Below are 17,334 nucleotides of genomic sequence, written 5' to 3' on the forward strand. Positions count from 1 at the left end.
ACCTAGGAATTGAACCGGGTCTTCATGCATGCTAGACAAACATTCTACCACTAGGCCAAACTCCTGGCCCCAGCTGCTCAGTTTTCTGTTTCTTTTTTTTAATTGTAATTAAGAGGGATTATAGTTATATTTGCCAGATAGAAGGTGCATTACTTCACACACATTGATACCCCTTCTCATGTTTTTGTCCCCATTTCCCTCCCTCCACCCCCTCCCTCATCTTGTTTCCCCCTTTTCCTTTCCTATTTCAAATAAACAAATAAACGTATATACAATATACTAGATAACAAGCTAAGATACTTTATCAATGAGAATAACCCAGGAACAACCAAAGAGATGAGAAATAACATAGGCCTAGCTTCTCAGTTTTCTAAGGAGCAAGTCCACATTCAGTAGGTTGACATTTGAGGCCTGATCTCTTTTGATCTGAATTTGAATGAAACTTTCCATTTTCCTGACAAACACCAGTTTTCCCATGTCCCTGTCTTTGCTCACTCCTCTCTCTGCTGACTTTTCCTTTGGCAGGGGGTCTGGAATGAGCAGCTTAGCTTAAAAGCTAATTTTTCTCATTTCTTTGCAAATTCTCTCTCTAGTAGTTGAACTATTTCTTTTGCACTGCGCTTCTGTAATTATTTGTGCCCCAAATAGTATGATCCTGTTACGCCTGTTTTTTTAGATGTGTTTATCAATCTTGCCTTCCTTTCTAGTTCATTATTCCTTTAAAGGCACCTGCCAGAGTACCTGGTGACTGAGCAGTGACTGAGATTTACTGATACACACACTCTCCATCTGCCTGTGGACAAGGCAGAAGCTATTCACTTCTTTAAGGTTGCTGCAGTGACTTCTTTTCAGGGGTCTCTACTCACAGAGCACAAAGTAGCTCTTTTCTTTCCTTGTTCATAGAAACTTTCTTTTCTTTTCTTTTCTTTTTTTTTTGCCAGTCATGGGGTTTGAACTCAGGGCCTGGACATTGTCCCTCTCCCTGAGCTTTTTCTCTCAAGGTTAGCACTCTACCATGTTGAGCCATAACACCAATTCCAGTTTCCTGGTGGTTAATTGGAGGTAAGGCCTTACCTGCCTGGGCTGATTTTGAATATTGATCCTCAGATCTCAGCCTCCTAAGTAGCTAGAATTACAAGCATGAGCCATGATGCCCTGTACATAGGAACATTTTTAGGTAGAGTTATTTAAATTTAGTTTAAATACAATTTTAGTAGGATCCTAAGAATTCAGGAGGGAAACATGATTAATATTTCTTTGAAATTATTTTTCCCCCTCTCATATGATTCAGTTCTCTTCAAGGTTGTGCTAGAAAGCTGCCAAAACCACTAAAATGTTTTCCTTTCAGAATATGGAAGTAATTGTGCTCCCTCTCTGTTACTGAACTTAATTTTTGCAAAGTCCATACAAGAATCTTTTCTGAGTCTTCAGTAATGAGGCTCCCTTCTAATTGTATATATTTTTTTCTTTTTGGCATCAAGCCAGGTGGGCATATTGAATTAATGGTCTCTTGTTTTCCAGGTTATGGTGGAGAATTCAGATTTCACTCCCTCACAAGTAGGGTGTCTCTTTACTTTCCTGGCTCGTCAGCTTGCAAAGCCTGACAATACCTTGTTTGTGAACAGAACCCTCTTTGACCAGGTGAATGTCTTTAACAAAAACTACAACTGTTTTTCTTGTTTACTGCTCATAAAAATATTCAGTTTCTTAATATGACCAGCCACTAAATAAGTACTTTATCAAGGCGAGGACTATAGAGGCCTTAGATCTGAGTTAAGCATATATATTTTAAAGATGTATCCTGAATAACAGTATAATAAGATATTTTGAGTGATTCTGATCTCTGATATCATGGAGTATGATTTGAGAGACTGACATAGAGATTCTGCTCTATGAATTCAGTTGCTTTCACTTTCCTAGAATTCTTTGTGCAAGAATTTTCTAATTTAAGAATCACCTCATCATCGTAAGATCATGATGACAGTCATCTGGAGAAGAGATTACTTTTGGAAAATTTGAATTTACTTACAAATGGCTTTTGACTCAGAAGGTATCTCTTGATCACAATTAAAGCAAAGAAATGTGTTTTTCCAGAAGAAAGCAGTTAGTATTTACTGAGTGCTTCATAGTGCCAAGCACTGCTGCCAAGTTTTGTATGTGTGTATTAAGTCAGGCCTCCAACAGTGCTAGAATGATACAGTTCTCCATTTTAAAATGATGACTAGAGAGGTTAAGTAGCTCATTTAAAGTAATACTTAGGGAGCTTTATTATCCACACTAATTTAATATTATGTGTTATTAAAGTTAGGATTCAAATTCAGGCATCATGAGTACAAAGTCAGTGCTTAATCCATGGCTTCAAAGAATTAAAAGTTAAGGAATATATAGATGATACTACCTTATGGCATTATCAGAAAACATCAACCCAACTACATTTTTAACTGAATTCCTGAACAGTAAAGGAATGTGTGTAAAAGACACATGTTACACTGTTAGTATATGGGAGTCTGGTGTCTCATGTACAAGGATAGTCTGTTGGAATGGTACCACATCCACTATGGTATATGTTACAGCTTCATGAGGAATCTTCACATTATTGCTGTTTTGATCCCAGTTGTGTTAGGGTATGCTTATTGATATACAATAAAGATGATCTCTTTTCGGCTAGGTTCTCGAATTCCTCTGTAGTCCTGATGATGACTCAAGGCACTCTGAGAGACAGCAGGTAAGAACTGCTAGGATTCTTCCCTACAGAATGAGAAAGAAATCCGAACTCACTATACATGCCTACTGGCAAAATAGTGGAAGGATCCTACATCAGAATAAATGTTTGGGCCCGTGGACCTGTCTGCATCCAGCATGACTCCAAAAGAGGGTATTGTTAGGTAGCAAATGGTAGCCTCTGTTGTACCACCAGTATCATTTATCTGACTGGCTATGCTGGCCCTGAAACACTGCTATAAAAGTTACACACTCAAATTTTATGAGGGCTCCTAGACTCCACTGCATTAGGACTGCATTTTTTTTTTTTTGCCAGTCCTGGAGCTTGAACTCAGAGGCTGGGCACTGTCTTTGGGCCTTCTCAAGGCTAGTGCTCTACCACATGAGCCCCAACACCACTCCTGGCTTTTTTCTATGTATGTGGTACCAAGGTTTCAAACCCAGGGCTTTGTGCATGCAAGGCAAGCATTCTACCACTAGGCCATGATCCCAGACCATTAGGATTGCATTCTGAAGACTTGACACTATCTCCTGCTCCTGTGATCACTGTGAGCTGGTAGCTGGTTACCATTCCTTTGTATTCATACTACTTTCTTGAGAAGCACATCTACTAATAGAATCTTTTTAAAGCAAACCAGGAGACCAGGAATGTGGCCTTGGTAGAATGCTCATCTAGAATGCACGAGCCCTGGGTTTGATTCCTTGGTACCACATACACAGAAAAAGCCAGAAGTGGTGCTGAGGCTCAAGTAGTAGAGTGCTAGCCTTAACAAAGCCCAAGGATAGTACCCAGAGCCTGAGTTCAAGCCCTAGGAATGGCAAAAATAAAAAAAGGAAACCAGGAACGATGGTACATGCCTGTAATCAAGTCCTGAAGAAGCAGAGGTAGAAATATTGCAAGTTCTAGGCTAGCCTCGACTACATGGTGAAAAAATGCCTTAAACAAGATGGCTCACCTTCTCAGAACACAGCTCAAGATTGGAGCCCCAAAGAGCATAAAGGAGCAATACTGACTACTTGACACCACTGTAGTCCAGAAACTGCTACAGAGTGTCAGAGGACAGCAAACAGTACTGTAATTTTGGCTAGCTCTTAAATTATATTGGATACAAATAATGAAGACCCCTTTGTCGGTAAGGGTAGATCATATGTACAATGATAGAAATGGTAATAAATAATAAACAGGTAACTTAAGAAAGCCTGGTGGCCAGGAGTGTAGCCTACGGGTAGAGTGCTTGTCTAGCATGCAAGAAGCCCTGGTTCAATTCCTTGGTACCACATAAATACAAAAAGCTGGAAGTGTTGTGGTGGCTCAATTGGTAGAGCTAGCCTTGAGCAAGCTCAAGGACAGCGCTGAGGTGCTGGCTTCAAGTCCCAAGACTGGCAAAACAAAACAAAAAGCCTTGAAAAATAATCACAGAACCCTAATTTTATAGAATGTTACTGGACATGGCCTTTCTGATTATATGCCTTCTTTTCATTTTAGAAATATAGACAGTTGATGCAGTAAGATGTTCAAGGAAAAACCTAGATCCTTCCATTCTAATCCAACACTTTCCCTTGTGTCATTGCTATGTAGCAAAAAAATTTGTCCATGTGGAATTTTCCAGGGCCTTGCTGAGAAGTTATTGATAGTTGACTCCCTTGTTGGTGGTTGTTTTCATTTATGTAAATGTACAAGAAGAAAGTACAACAAATGTGTCAGAACCTTACTTCTTCCTCAGTGAATTGATTCCTTTGCTGAATCAGATAGCTGCTTTTGGATGCTGGGAAGATAAATCCACAGGTTTTTGTTGTTGTTGTTGTTGTTGTTGTTCTCTTCATACTGTAATACATAATGTAGAGACATGGACAATTTTAAATTCAGTTACCCTATTTTTTTTTTTTTTGCTTCGTTTTGTTTTTTGGTCGTGGGGCTTGAACTCTGAGCCTGAGCGCCGTCCCTAAGCTCTTCAGCTTGAGGCTAGTGCTCTACCACTTGAGCCATAGAGCCACTTCAATTTCCAGTGATTCATTGGACATAAGAGTCTCACTGACTTTTGTGCCTGGGCTGGCTTTGAACCACGATCCTCAGATCTCAGCCTGCTGAGTAGCTAGGATGATTACAGGGGTGAGGCACCATCACCTATGGTTATTTTTTTTTCTATTTTTTCTATTTTCCAGCCCAGGATTATCAAACCTTCTCTGTAAAGTTACCAATGGAAAAATATTTTATAGTTTGTGGCCACATATAGTCTCTGTCTAATTTTTTATTTATTTGTTTCTTTGGCTTTACAACCCTTTAAAAAGATGACAGTTTTCAAAAAGCACCTTGCTGATGTATAGCATGTGCCAATTCTGTGTTGTAAGTGATTCCATCATGGTTGGTCTAACTTACCAGTGTGTTGTCACTGGATGTGGAGCAGGGAGATGCACAGCAGTACAGCTGTGAGATATTCCCACCACTTAGGTGGAATATATACAAATACATATACATATTACAAATAATGAGTTTGAGTATTAATTACCTTTGTTTTAAATCTGTTTAACCAAATGTCAATCTTAAGTAATTGCTGTACTTAAAAACTGCCTTACAAAGTTTAGCCATCTGCTCTAGTGAGTTGGTAATATTTACTGTAATAATGACATTCCTATTACTTTATTCCAAACTGACATGGCAGATAGGGTTCACTCCATGTTTATTGTTTATAATAGTTTGTTTTAATGATCAAAATGAATGAAATTTGGGTACTAGAATATAAAATTTGGAGAGGTTTTATCTAAGTTAAAAATAAGAAATTTAGGGCTGGAAGTTTGACCTTGTGGTAGAGTGCTTGCCTAGCATACATGAAGACCCAGGTTCGATTCCTTGGTACCACATACATAGAAAAACCAGAAGTGATGCTGTGACTCAAGTAGTAGAGCTTTGAGGAAAAAGCCCAAGAACAGTGCTCAGGCCCTGTGTTCAAGCTCCAGGACAAGAAAAGAAAGAGAGAGAGAGTGGCGGGGGGAAGGAAGGGGAGAGAGGGAGAGAGAGAGAGAAAGAGAAAGAGAAAGAAAACAAAAGGAATTTACTATGTTAGAAAAGCACTTTGTTAAATGGTTTCCTGGAATCTTTTAAGGTTCATGTGTGTTATAGCATGTGTATGTATCACAGTTTGTGTGTCCACTCACTGTTTGGGTGCTGCTCTGAAATACCCTGTTTAAATTTTTATTAATTAGCATGGAAATATAGATACTACCTATGGACAATAGATTTTTTTAAATCCTAAGATATAAAAGTGCCCAACAAAACCTCATTTCTTGAAAAGATATATGCAGTCATGTTGAGCTTGCCATGGTGGGTAGTCCGTTCTGCTTTTTAATAGGACTGTATTGGCAAACGCTATGGCCTTCCTTCCATGTTTGAAAAGCAGGGCCATCTGTCTTTTTAAATACAATGCAGTCAACAGTGTAATAGTCTAACCCCATGCATCTGTGAAAATAAGCAAAGATATGATCAAGTAAGAATATAAAAAGAGAGAACTATGTTATGGTTGGCATGAACCCTTCTAGAGCTAGCAAATAAAAATAAATTCCCCAGTGTTTTCACTCATTTATTTTATATGTTCAGGTCCTTTTAGAATTGCTTCAGGCTGGAGGCATAGTTCAATTTGAAGAGAGCCGACTCATCCGCATGGCAGAGAAAGCTGAATTGTAAGTTGTTTTCCATCTGTGTATTCATTTTCCATAGAGCTATTAAATTACATTTCCCTAAATTGAAGTCCACTTTACTGATGTTTTGCTGCTTTCTAAAATTAAGAAATATTATGCAAATAACAAAATCTAAATGTCAAAGCTTTTGCTTCTCAGTTGAATTCTAGTATTGGTAAAGTTTTCGGAAATTGATGATACCGATTTGAAATGTTTGTAGATTTGTGTTAACCTTAAAATATTTCAGTTATTTTAGATTTTTTTCTGGTGTTTTGAAACAAGGTCTTACTCTGAGCCCAGACTGGCCTTGAACTTGGAATCCTTCTGCTTCTCCTCTTTGAGTGCTAGATTACAGGCCTGAACCAACACATTTAATTTTAGAATTTGTAGGCTGAACTTAGGGCCTGGGCACAGTCTTTGAGAATTTTGCTCAAGACTTGCACTCTACTACTTTGAGCCACATTTCCACTTCTGGATTTTAGGTGGTAAATTAGAAATAAAAGTCTTTCCTTCCTAGGCTGGCTTTGAGCCGCTGACCTCAAATGTTAGCCTCCTGAGTAGTTAGGAGTACAGGCAGCACCTGGCTTAGATTTTTTTTAACTTTATATTTTCCTGATAGCTCATGGATTTTTTTTCACAAAAATAGTTTGTGAAAGGTCATTTGCTCTTGTGGTTTTTCTAGCAGGTTTCCAGACTCTTAAGGGTAACCAGTCAATGCTGTTTTTCTGCCCCCAAATTGGGGGAACAAGCAGAGGGAGTGGGGGGTCCCAGGCTCATGGATTTTTGATAATTATGTATAGTAAACAAAGTTTGACATAGCAAATAAGATATGATAGGTTAATGCGGTGTATCTAGTTTTTTAATCTTTTGACATTAATTTTGAACAGAAAAAAACAATATAAAAAGTTGCAACTTACTGTTACCTTATTGGCTTTCTTTTTTTTTTTTTTTTTTTTTGGTGCTTGATCTCAGCTCTCTACTACTAGAGTTACAGCACCACTTCTGGCTTTTTCTATTTATATGGTACTGAGAAAGTGAACCCAGAGTTTCGTGCATGCTGGGCAAGCATTCTACCACTAAGCCACATTCCCAGCCCTTGATCATTTCTTTTTTTTTTTTTAATATTTTTTATTGTAATTAATAAAAGAGTTACATGATATTTTCCAGATAGAAGGTGCATTAATTCACATACATTGATACCCTTTCACATGTCTTGGTACCCTTTACCCTCCCCCCAGCCCCCCCCCCCGCCCCCGTCTTGGTTTTCCCCCCTTCCCTATCAAATTTCAACTAACCAAATACAAATAAATTCAATATATCAGATAACACAGTGAGGTACTGTACCAATATGAGATACCTAAGGGACAGCAAAGGAGATGAGAGATAACATAGTACATTAAGGACAACAATCATTCATTATATGGCTTTTGTTTCAATATCCTGGAGGTCCTTTCAATTAGCTTCATACTATATGGCCTTATGTATCAAGGTTTTGCTCTATTGCAGATCTCTGCTAGTAGAGCCCAAGGTTTCTACTGATTATGACAAAGGAGGGAAACCATTGAGCCTAAGTTCCTTTGAGTCTGTCTTACTTCACTTAATATGATTTTTTTCTAAGTCTTTCCATTTTCTAACAAATGGGTCGATGTCGTTTTTTCTGACAGCAGCATAGAATTCCATTGTGTACAAATACCACAACGTATTGATCCACTCATCAACTGAGGGACATCTAGGTTGGTTCCATATCTTTGCTATGGTGAATAATGCTGCAATGAACATCATGGTGCTAGTGGATTTAGTATGTCCTTATTTCTAGACAATTGGGTAAATGCCAAGTAGTGGAATTGCTGGGTCATAGGGGAGCTCTGTGTTTAGCCTTTTGAGGCACTGCCATACTGCTTTCTATCGTGGTTGAATGAGTTTGCACTCCCACCAACAGTGTAGTAGTGATCCCTCCTGGCCACATCCCCTCCAGCATCTGTTATTATTCATTTTCCTGATCCTGGCCATTCTAACTGGAGTGAGGTGGAATCTTAGAGTTGTTTTGATTTGCATTCCCTTGATCATTTCTTATATAACACTGTTTTCTTAACATTTTTGTATCCATCTATATTTCTTGTACACATTATATTCAATAGTATTTTAAACCTGCTGTTAGAGGAATGGCAGGCAGATACCCATCTCTTTTAACAACAGAAATTGCAACACTCATTTTTCTTAATATTAATCTGTATGATTGAGCAATAAGCAAACCAACAACCACCTGCCTGTTGGGTGCACTGAAATTCTTCCTTTTGTGCTCTAGCTATCAAATTTGTGAATTTATGTATGAACGCGAACACCAATATGACAAAATTATTGATTGCTACCTGCGTGACCCCCTGAGAGAGGTAAGTTAAAAAATGGTTTACTTTCTTTTCCCAGTCAGCTCCCCTCATCCCAGAAGTAGTGCTTTCTCCACTTAATTCACTAGATCTTTTACTATGTTCCTACTCCACAACAAGTCTATATTGATAACTAAAATAAATATAGTCCCTGATTCTTCGGAATTTATAATTCAGTGTTAGAGACTGACAATAAGCAAAGCTAAGTGTATACTCAAGTTGTGGTAAGTGTTGTGGAATAGAGATGGGTGAACATTGAAGGATAACAGAGGCTGAATTATAACAGCACAGCCAGAGAAGGCAGAGAAAGAATCTCAGCAAAGCAACTTATAGATTGGGTTTTGTTACTTAAGAAGCCACTCAAACTAGCAACCAAAGGAAGACTTTCCAGGATAGGAAACAATATGTATAAAGGTCCTAAGATGGAAGAAGTTGACCCTTTTAAGGAACTGAGTAGTGATAGTGTAGATGAAATGAAAATTAGTATTGGTGGAGGATACTATAAAAGGGCAGGAATAACAGAATAAATTCTACTCATATTTCTTACAAGATTAAATTTTTCAGGTTTTTTCTTCATACCTAGTACATTTTTAATTTTTTTAAGTTTTATCAGTTTGATGTATAGAAGTATTAGAGTTACATTCTTGAACATTGTTACCCCTTCCTATTGTTTAATCGTGTAAGAAATGTGAGTAAAATTACTATGTCACTTAAAAACAGTGATTAGCAAACTATATTAGAACAAAACAAACTAAACTTAAATAAATTCATGCTGCTTCTAAGAAAAACATTTGAACTGGGTGTCAGTTCATAGGATCCTGAGATTTGAGGATCACAGTTTGAAGTCAACCTATATAGGAAAGTCTATGAGACTCTGTCTCCAATTAATCACCAACTAGAGCTGTGGCTCTAATGGTAGAGCACTAGCCTTGAGCACAAAAGCTCAGGGACAGCACCCAGGCCCTGAGTTCAAGCCTCAGGACAGACACAGTAAACAAAGTAGGCAAATATACAGGTTAATTAATTTAACAGTTGTTAAATTATTTGAAATACTCAATAATTGTTCCTAAGAATAGCTATTTCTAAAGAGAACAGAAAAGGTTCTAGAAGTATTTGGAAGCTTTGCACAATGCCTTGGTCTATTTTGTGTTGTATGTAATAAGAATGAATATAAAGCTGGGGGGAAAAAAGGTAGGAGTGATTTGGGAACTTGGGACAACCAAAAACAAAAGTATGATCTACTCCACGAAGTTATATTGAAGGGTAGTAACTTGAAACCAAAGCTAATTGGAATAGGTTTGTTATTTTTAATAAGCTAAGTAGTTACTTGTTCTCTTCAGTCTCTAAATAGTTTCCATCTGCAACTATTTCCCAAGGTCTGTATGTAGCCAACAGACTGAGTATTGCTCACTGAGTGAATGGTATCTTGTGTTGTGCTCTCCAGGAGGAAGTCTTCAATTACATTCACAACATCTTATCCATTCCTGGCCATAGTGCTGAGGAGAAGCAGTCTGTATGGAAGAAAGCAATGGATCATATTGAGGTACTGACCCAACAAACTAGTTAAACTTTCCCATTTGAATGGACGATGGATTATTCCAATTAACTATGCTAATTAAGCAGTGACATCTATTATTTATTACATATTTATTACATATGTTAATTTGAGGTTACAGGGAGTTTTCTATTTGTTTGTTTGTTTGTTTTTCACTTAAGACTGTGTGTGTGAGCCAGGAGCTGGTGGCTCACACCTATAATCCTCACTACTCAGAAGGCTAAGATCATGGTTCAAAGCCAGCCTGGACAGGAAAGTCCATGAGACTCTTATCTCTAATTTACCACCAGCAAATTGGAAGTGGCACTGTGGTTCAAAGTGTTGAATGCTAACCATGAGCAAAAGAGCTTCAGGACAGACCAGGCCCTGAGTTCAAACCCCATAACTAACAACCACATACTGTGTGTACCAGCAGCATGTTAGGTACAATATCAGGGTGAGAGTTGGCATAGTCAGTCAGGAGATGTGTGGTCCCCAATGGTCACCATGTTAAGCTATGGGTCTCAAGACATAACACACATCACACACATTATTTATTGTTGTTGGGCAGTCCTACACTCAGGGGCTGAGCACTATCTTTGGGCTTTCTCAAGGCTAGAGCTCTACCACTTGACCCACTTCTGGCTTTTTTCTATGTATGTGGTACCGAGGAATCCAACCCGGGTCCTCGTGCATGGTAGGCAAACACTCTCCCACTAGGCTAAACTCCCAGCCCTGTTGTTGGCTTTCTGTTAACAACAATGTAAATGCATGTTGGTGAAAAAAACTCAATGAGACCTTCCTTCAGGTTTGGGTTTTTGTTTTCGTTTTTTAATCTTTTTCCTTCTTTCACTCATTGTGTCTTCCTTTTCATGATTCTCTTCAGATTTGTAGTGTTATATTACACCTCATTCTACTTTTGCACTCATCTTTATTTTGCCCTGGTCTGCACACATGGACTCCAGATATCAAAAAAAGCAGCAATGTCTCTGCATAATGTGAAACGTGATGAATTAATCAGTGAATAGACAAACGACTCAGCAGACAGCTCATGCTGGAGAAGCAAGAAATCTTTTTGCTTTACAACAATTCTTTCTGCTGACTTTCTTCCCTACTTCTGCACATTTTCTCACCTTCACCCTTTTAATATCTAAGGCCATGATTACACTTAAATGGAGTTTTTGTTGAAGGACTTCTGGGTCTTCATTAATGTAAATGCAATCCAAAAAAATCACATAAAAAACATTATGATAGTGGGCCGGGAGTTTGGCCTAGTGATTAAAGTGCTTGCCTAGCATGCACGAAGACTCAGGTTCGATTCCTTGGTACCACATATAGAAAAAAGCCGGAAGTGGTGCTGAGGCTCAAGTGGTAGAGCTCTAGCCTTGAGAAAGTCCAAGGACAGTGCTCAGGCCCTGAGCTCAAGCCCAGGACTGGCAAAAAACAAACAAACAAACAAACAAAAAACATTATGATAAAATTTTCTCTCAAGACACAGAGTGTAAAGTTAATGATTCCTAGTGCTTTTGGGTTCTGGACCTTTCTGAGTATCTAATGAAAGACTAGATCTGTGCCTTTTAATATTATAAATGAGTTTAAATATATACTTTTTTTTGTAGTTTCATGAATCCACCCCTAAAAGCTACTCCTAGATTGTGTCTGCAGTCTCCTGACAAATTATCCCTGGTTTAAATGCTTATTTCAATATAAATAAAACTTATTTCAATAGATTATTAAAGTATTTAAAAATACTAAAAATTTAGAGCTGGATGCAGTGTCTCATATCTGTAATCCTAGCTACTTGGGAGACAGAGATTGGTAGAATTATGTTTTAATGCCAGCCAATCAGGAAAGAAAAGTTCATGAGACCCTGCCTCAACTAATAGAAAAAGCTGGTGCCTCTGTCATTCTACCTACTCAAGAAACAAGATTGTAGTTCAGTCTGATCTGGATATAATACAAGTCCCTATTCAAAAAATAACTAAAGCAAAAAGTATTAGGGACGTGGCTCACATGGTATAGAGTATCTCTCTGGCAAGCCCAGGATCCTGAGTTGACATCTCAGTACCACTAACAACCAAATAAATTTCAGAAAAGTGCTAAATTAAGTATACAGCTTAATTTAAAAAATTATAAAGCATCCAGGCACAAGTGGCCTAACTATACCTCTAGCTACTCAGGAGGCTAAGATCTAAGGACCCACCCAGGTTTGGTGCCAGCTTAGGCAGCAAAGTCTTCGAGACTCTTATCTCTGGCTAACCAATAAAAGCCAACAAAAGTGGAGTTGTGGCTCAAGTGGTGAAAAAGCCCTGAACTGAAGCCCCAGGACCTGTGCATGCATACCCCCCTACACACATACACACTTACAAAGCAAACCTTCTTGGTTTTGATTGAGAAATGAAACATCTAGTGTCCCAGACTCTTTCTACATGTCTTTTCTTGACCACAAACCCTGGCCTCTCCCCTCCTACTAATAAAAATATATCCATCATCCTGGTTTTTGTAATTACTCCCTCCCTTACTGTATACGATTGCTATAGCTTCACTCATCCCTACATTTGTTTTTGTTTTACCTGTTTGTAAACTTTACTTAAGTGAAATTACTCTTTGATCACAGTCTGGGTCTAGGCTCAGCCAAGAACCTGGTAGAAATGCAGTGTTTAATATTATTGCTATTGTAAAATATTTTGACATCTTTTAACAGTTCTGTGGCTTTTTTGTGTACTTCACATCTTGCTAATATACTTCAGAATACTTAGGAAATTGTACCAAAAAAGAAAAGAAAAATCTTTAACGTGTGTGTGTGCATGTGTACACGTGTGAGTGTGTGGGCATGTGCACGCACATGCCAGTCCTGAGGCTTGAACTCAGGGGTAGCAATCTACCAATTGAGCCACAGCTCCACTTCTGGATTTTTTGATAGTTCAGTGGAGGTAAGAATCTCACAGTGGGTGCCATTGGCTCATACCTATAATCCTTGCTACTCTGGAGGCTAAGATCTAAGGATTGCAATTTGAAGCCAGCCCAAGTAGGAGAGTTCCTAAGACTCCCTTTTCTAGTAAACTACTCAGAAAAAGCCAGAAGTGGCTCTGTGGCCCAAGTAGTAGAGTGATAGCCTTGAGCAAAAGAATCGCAGGGACAGAGCTCAGGCCCAGAGTTCAGGCACCAGGTCGGATTTAAAAAAAAGACTTACAGACTCATCTACCTGGACTGCCTTTGAACTGTTACCCTCATATATCAGCCTCCTAAAGTAGCTAGGATTACAAATGTGAGCCATTGGCACCTGGCATAACCTTAATTCCAGTCCTGGGGCTTGAACTCTGGGACTGGGTGCTGTTCTTGAGCTCCTCAGCTCAAGGTTATCACTCTACCACTTGAGCCACAGTGCCACTTCCTGTTTTCTAGTAGTTAATTGGAGGTAAGAGTCTCATGAACTTTTGTGCCAGGGCTGGTAGCTAGGATTATAGGTGTGAGCCACTGGCATCCAACTGCATAACCTTAATTTTGATTCTGATAGGCATTGTGTCAAAACTATACATCATTTTGAAGATAATTGATAATCTTTTAAAAATAATCATTCAGTATCATTCTGTAAAGTTGTATGGGTTTTCTCTGTAGAGCTTTTCCATTCTATGGTAAATTTATTGTCATAACTTTACATTATTTAATGGTAGCATTCATGTGTGTCACTGTATATATAAATCCTGCAACTTGAACTCAGAGCCTGAGCACTGTCCCTAAGCTTTTTTTGCTCAAGGCCAGTGCCCTACTACTAGAGCCACAGATAATCCATAGATCTCCACATCCTGAATGATTATAGGTGTGAGCCACCAGTGCCTGCCATGTAAATGTTACTATTTTTCCAGTATAACTCTGATGTTTACTGTTAAGGATTTTTATGGACATTGTCTTCTCTTTTTGTATGCTAAGGAGGTTTCTCATCAATGGATTTTTAATTTTCTCACTGTTCTTTTTCCCTTTTTTTAATGGTAAATTCTATTGCTGTGCAACCATCTGCAGATATATGTAGCTTGATTCTAATATACTATTTTTATGTATTGGATTTCATTTTTAGACTGTTGTATCAATATTCATGGCAAAGATCAATATGCAGTTTTCCTTTCCTAGGGAATTATCCTGTTGAGTTTTGTTTTCAGAATGTTGCTAGCCTCATAATGAGCTAAAGAAATTCCTTTCCTCACCGCCCTCCCCCCTCACATTCTCTTCATTAGGTTAGCTAATGTTACAAGCATTCCTTTCTTAGTTGCCTACTAGAACTTACCAGTGAGGGGCCAGGAGTTTGGCCTAGTGGTAGAGTGCTTGCCTACATGCACGAAGACCTGCGTATGATTCCTTGGTACCACATACATAGAAAAGCCAGAAGTGGTGCAGTGGCTCAAATGGTAGAGCACTAGTCTAGGAAAGCTCAGGCCTTGAGTTCAAGAACTTACCAATGAGTTTATCTAAGCCTGGCATTTTCTATATGGACTGATTTTTTACTACTCATTCAATTTCTTTCCCTTTCTTCTGTCCCTCCCTCCCTCCTTCTTTCCTTTCTTTCCTCCCTCTCTTCATTACTTCTCTCCTTTTTTTGGAAACAGAATTTTGCTATGTTGCCCAACCTGACCTCAAACTCTTGAACATATACAATTCTCCTTTCTCCAATTAACAGAGACCACAGACATCTACCACCATGCCCAGCAAGAAGTGTGTATGTGTGTGTGTGTGTGTGTATGTGTGTGTGCATGCATCCCTCAAGATCAAACCCAGAGATTTTTGCACATTAGACAAGAGCTCTAGCACATACCCACACCCCTAATCCATCAGTGCCTTTAATGGCTGAAAGCAAATTCATCATTTTTGTTTCTTCTTAAGTTAGTTTATTATACTATAAAGAACTTACCATTTTTCTGAATTTTTAAACTTCTAGAATAAATTTAATGTTTAGAAGTTTCTTTTTAATGTCTGCAAATTAGTGGTAATATTGCCTATTTTGTGAGATAGAGTACTCGTATGCTCTCTCTCTCTTGATATATATTAAATTAAAATAATATAGTACGATCTACAAATGTTACCCAGCACAATAATTATTGAACATATCATGTAACGTTGTAATAACTTGTATAAACTTTACTAGGTAACATACTATGCTGTTGTCCTACATTTAGTCTTTGCATTTAGTCAAGTATCACAGCTGTATTTGTCCCCACAGAGAAGGAATAATGGAAAAGGGCAAAAGGAATGTGATAGAATCCAATGTCAGAGTTTCAAGAAGAAAACTGTAGCCAGTAGTGTCAAGAAGAGTTTGAAAAATCAGATAGACTGGCAGAAGCACATCTTATTAACAATGATTAATGAACAATGGTTTATGTTCTGTAGGCACTAGGTAAAAAAGTTTCATAATAATTAGCTAGAGAAATGACAGCTGTACTCTCTCACTTTTTTTTTTTTTGAGCTCAGAGATAAAGTGCATTACAGGGAATTTGAAAAGCTTTTGTCCTTTTTGTTTGTACTCTTTAATCATGGCCAGAATCCAGAGTTTTCTAGTTTGTTTGTTTTTTTCTGAGAATTCTGAATTGCTTTAGAAATCCTTCTCTGATTTTTATTATGTGGCATATTCCTAATTTTGCTCATTTACAACATGCTTCTTAAATTATGGTGCCAGTTGTCCGGGTCTCCTGGAATGCCTAGTGTTTGCTTCTAACAGTACTAAGCTCAGTGATCATACCTCACACCATGGATAACCCATCTGTCTTTCCTTCTAACTCTAGGAACTTGTTGCTCTGAAGCCCTGCAAGGCTGCAGATTTGGTTGCAACCCACTTTTCTGCACAGATTGAAACCGTCATTGAAAAACTTCAGGTAAATATTGTTATATATTGAGGAGAAAAACATTATTGAAGAATAACTATTGAAACAGTTATTGAACCTCTAACTAAGCACTTTTTATTATAGTAACTTATTAAGTTGATAGTTGCCATTTAATAGTAAATAATGTCTACACACATGCATATATGTGTATGTGTGTATATGTTATTTGGGAACAGTATTATGAAGAACTCTGAGTCTTAAAATGAGGGATTTCATCTTTGCATAACAAATATTAACAGCAAAGAAATACTTCCAGAACTATAACCTTTGTTGATTCTAGGAACCATAATCTACACATGATCCTCTTTTCGATCTTCTTTTTCTTCCTTATGCCACAGAACCCACAACTGGCTTTTCTTGGAGCTCTTGTTACTTACTTAGAACTTCGTTATCTTCATGCTGACTTTATTTTACATATAAAATCTTAACTGGAATATAGCTGCATACTGAATATTGAGAAACTCAGTAGAAGTACCTCTAATAGGTCTAATGTTTCCTTTATCATTTTATCAGTTGCTATAGCAACATAACCAAAATGGTCACGAGGTAGATATGAGGAATAGAGCAGTTACAGGACACAAGAAACAACCCAGTGTCCTCAAATAGCAAGAATAGTTAGTATAAAACATGAAAAACAGAATAGTGAGTTAGAAGGTGTGACAAAGATACAAAATTCATTCATTTAAATATTCATTATGACTTTACTTTGAACCATAGTATACTAGATCCTGAGAATATAAGCTGAGCACAGTGACACATTACTATAATCCTAGCTATGCAAACAGTAGAGATGAAAGGATCATGTTCACGGACAGCCCAGGCAAAAAAAATTAACTGTACTCTTATATCCAAAAACAAACTGAGTGTGGCATTCACACTCCAATAATTCCAGCTACCCAAGAAGAGGCAGAAGGCAGATCATGCTTCAGGGCCAGCCCTGGGTAATAGGGAGACACTATCTGAAAAAGAACTAAAACAAAAATAGCCACGGATGTGGCTCAGTAAGTATTTTCTTTGCTGGTGTAAGGCCCCTGAGTTCAGACCCCCATACCACCTGAGATTAAGTAAACAACAAATAAACAACAGGAATATAAACTTTTCCTTTATTTTTTTCTATGGAACAGAGAAGCATTTATGTAACTACAGTACAGTG

The 17,334-nt window shown here is 38.0% G+C and overlaps 1 protein-coding gene and 1 long non-coding RNA gene across 4 annotated transcripts in view; one reads left to right on the forward strand and one right to left on the reverse strand.

Moving 5' to 3' along the window:
* The window catches only part of Vps8 (VPS8 subunit of CORVET complex), a 231,930-nt gene that overhangs the window by 123,715 nt on the left and 90,881 nt on the right, over positions 1–17,334 (forward strand). For all 3 annotated transcript variants that reach the window (XM_090343220.1, XM_090343238.1, XM_090343229.1), the window contains 6 exons: positions 1,522–1,641; positions 2,669–2,725; positions 6,314–6,396; positions 8,699–8,783; positions 10,222–10,320; positions 16,083–16,172. In XM_090343220.1, the coding sequence (XP_090199346.1) occupies positions 1,522–1,641; positions 2,669–2,725; positions 6,314–6,396; positions 8,699–8,783; positions 10,222–10,320; positions 16,083–16,172 (534 nt within the window). The remainder of the gene's footprint in view (positions 1–1,521; positions 1,642–2,668; positions 2,726–6,313; positions 6,397–8,698; positions 8,784–10,221; positions 10,321–16,082; positions 16,173–17,334) is intronic.
* The window catches only part of LOC150069039 (uncharacterized), a 57,970-nt gene continuing 42,985 nt past the window's right edge, over positions 2,350–17,334 (reverse strand). Inside the window, exons 2-4 of the long non-coding RNA XR_016537376.1 lie at positions 10,189–10,288; positions 4,435–4,546; positions 2,350–2,748 (exon numbers count right to left, since the gene is read on the reverse strand). This is a non-coding gene — a long non-coding RNA (uncharacterized LOC150069039). The remainder of the gene's footprint in view (positions 2,749–4,434; positions 4,547–10,188; positions 10,289–17,334) is intronic.

The sequence above is a fragment of the Megascapheus bottae genome, chromosome 1, assembly GCF_031878675.1.
Source record: "Megascapheus bottae isolate mThoBot1 chromosome 1, mThoBot2.hap1, whole genome shotgun sequence".
Taxonomy (NCBI): domain Eukaryota; kingdom Metazoa; phylum Chordata; class Mammalia; order Rodentia; family Geomyidae; genus Megascapheus; species Megascapheus bottae.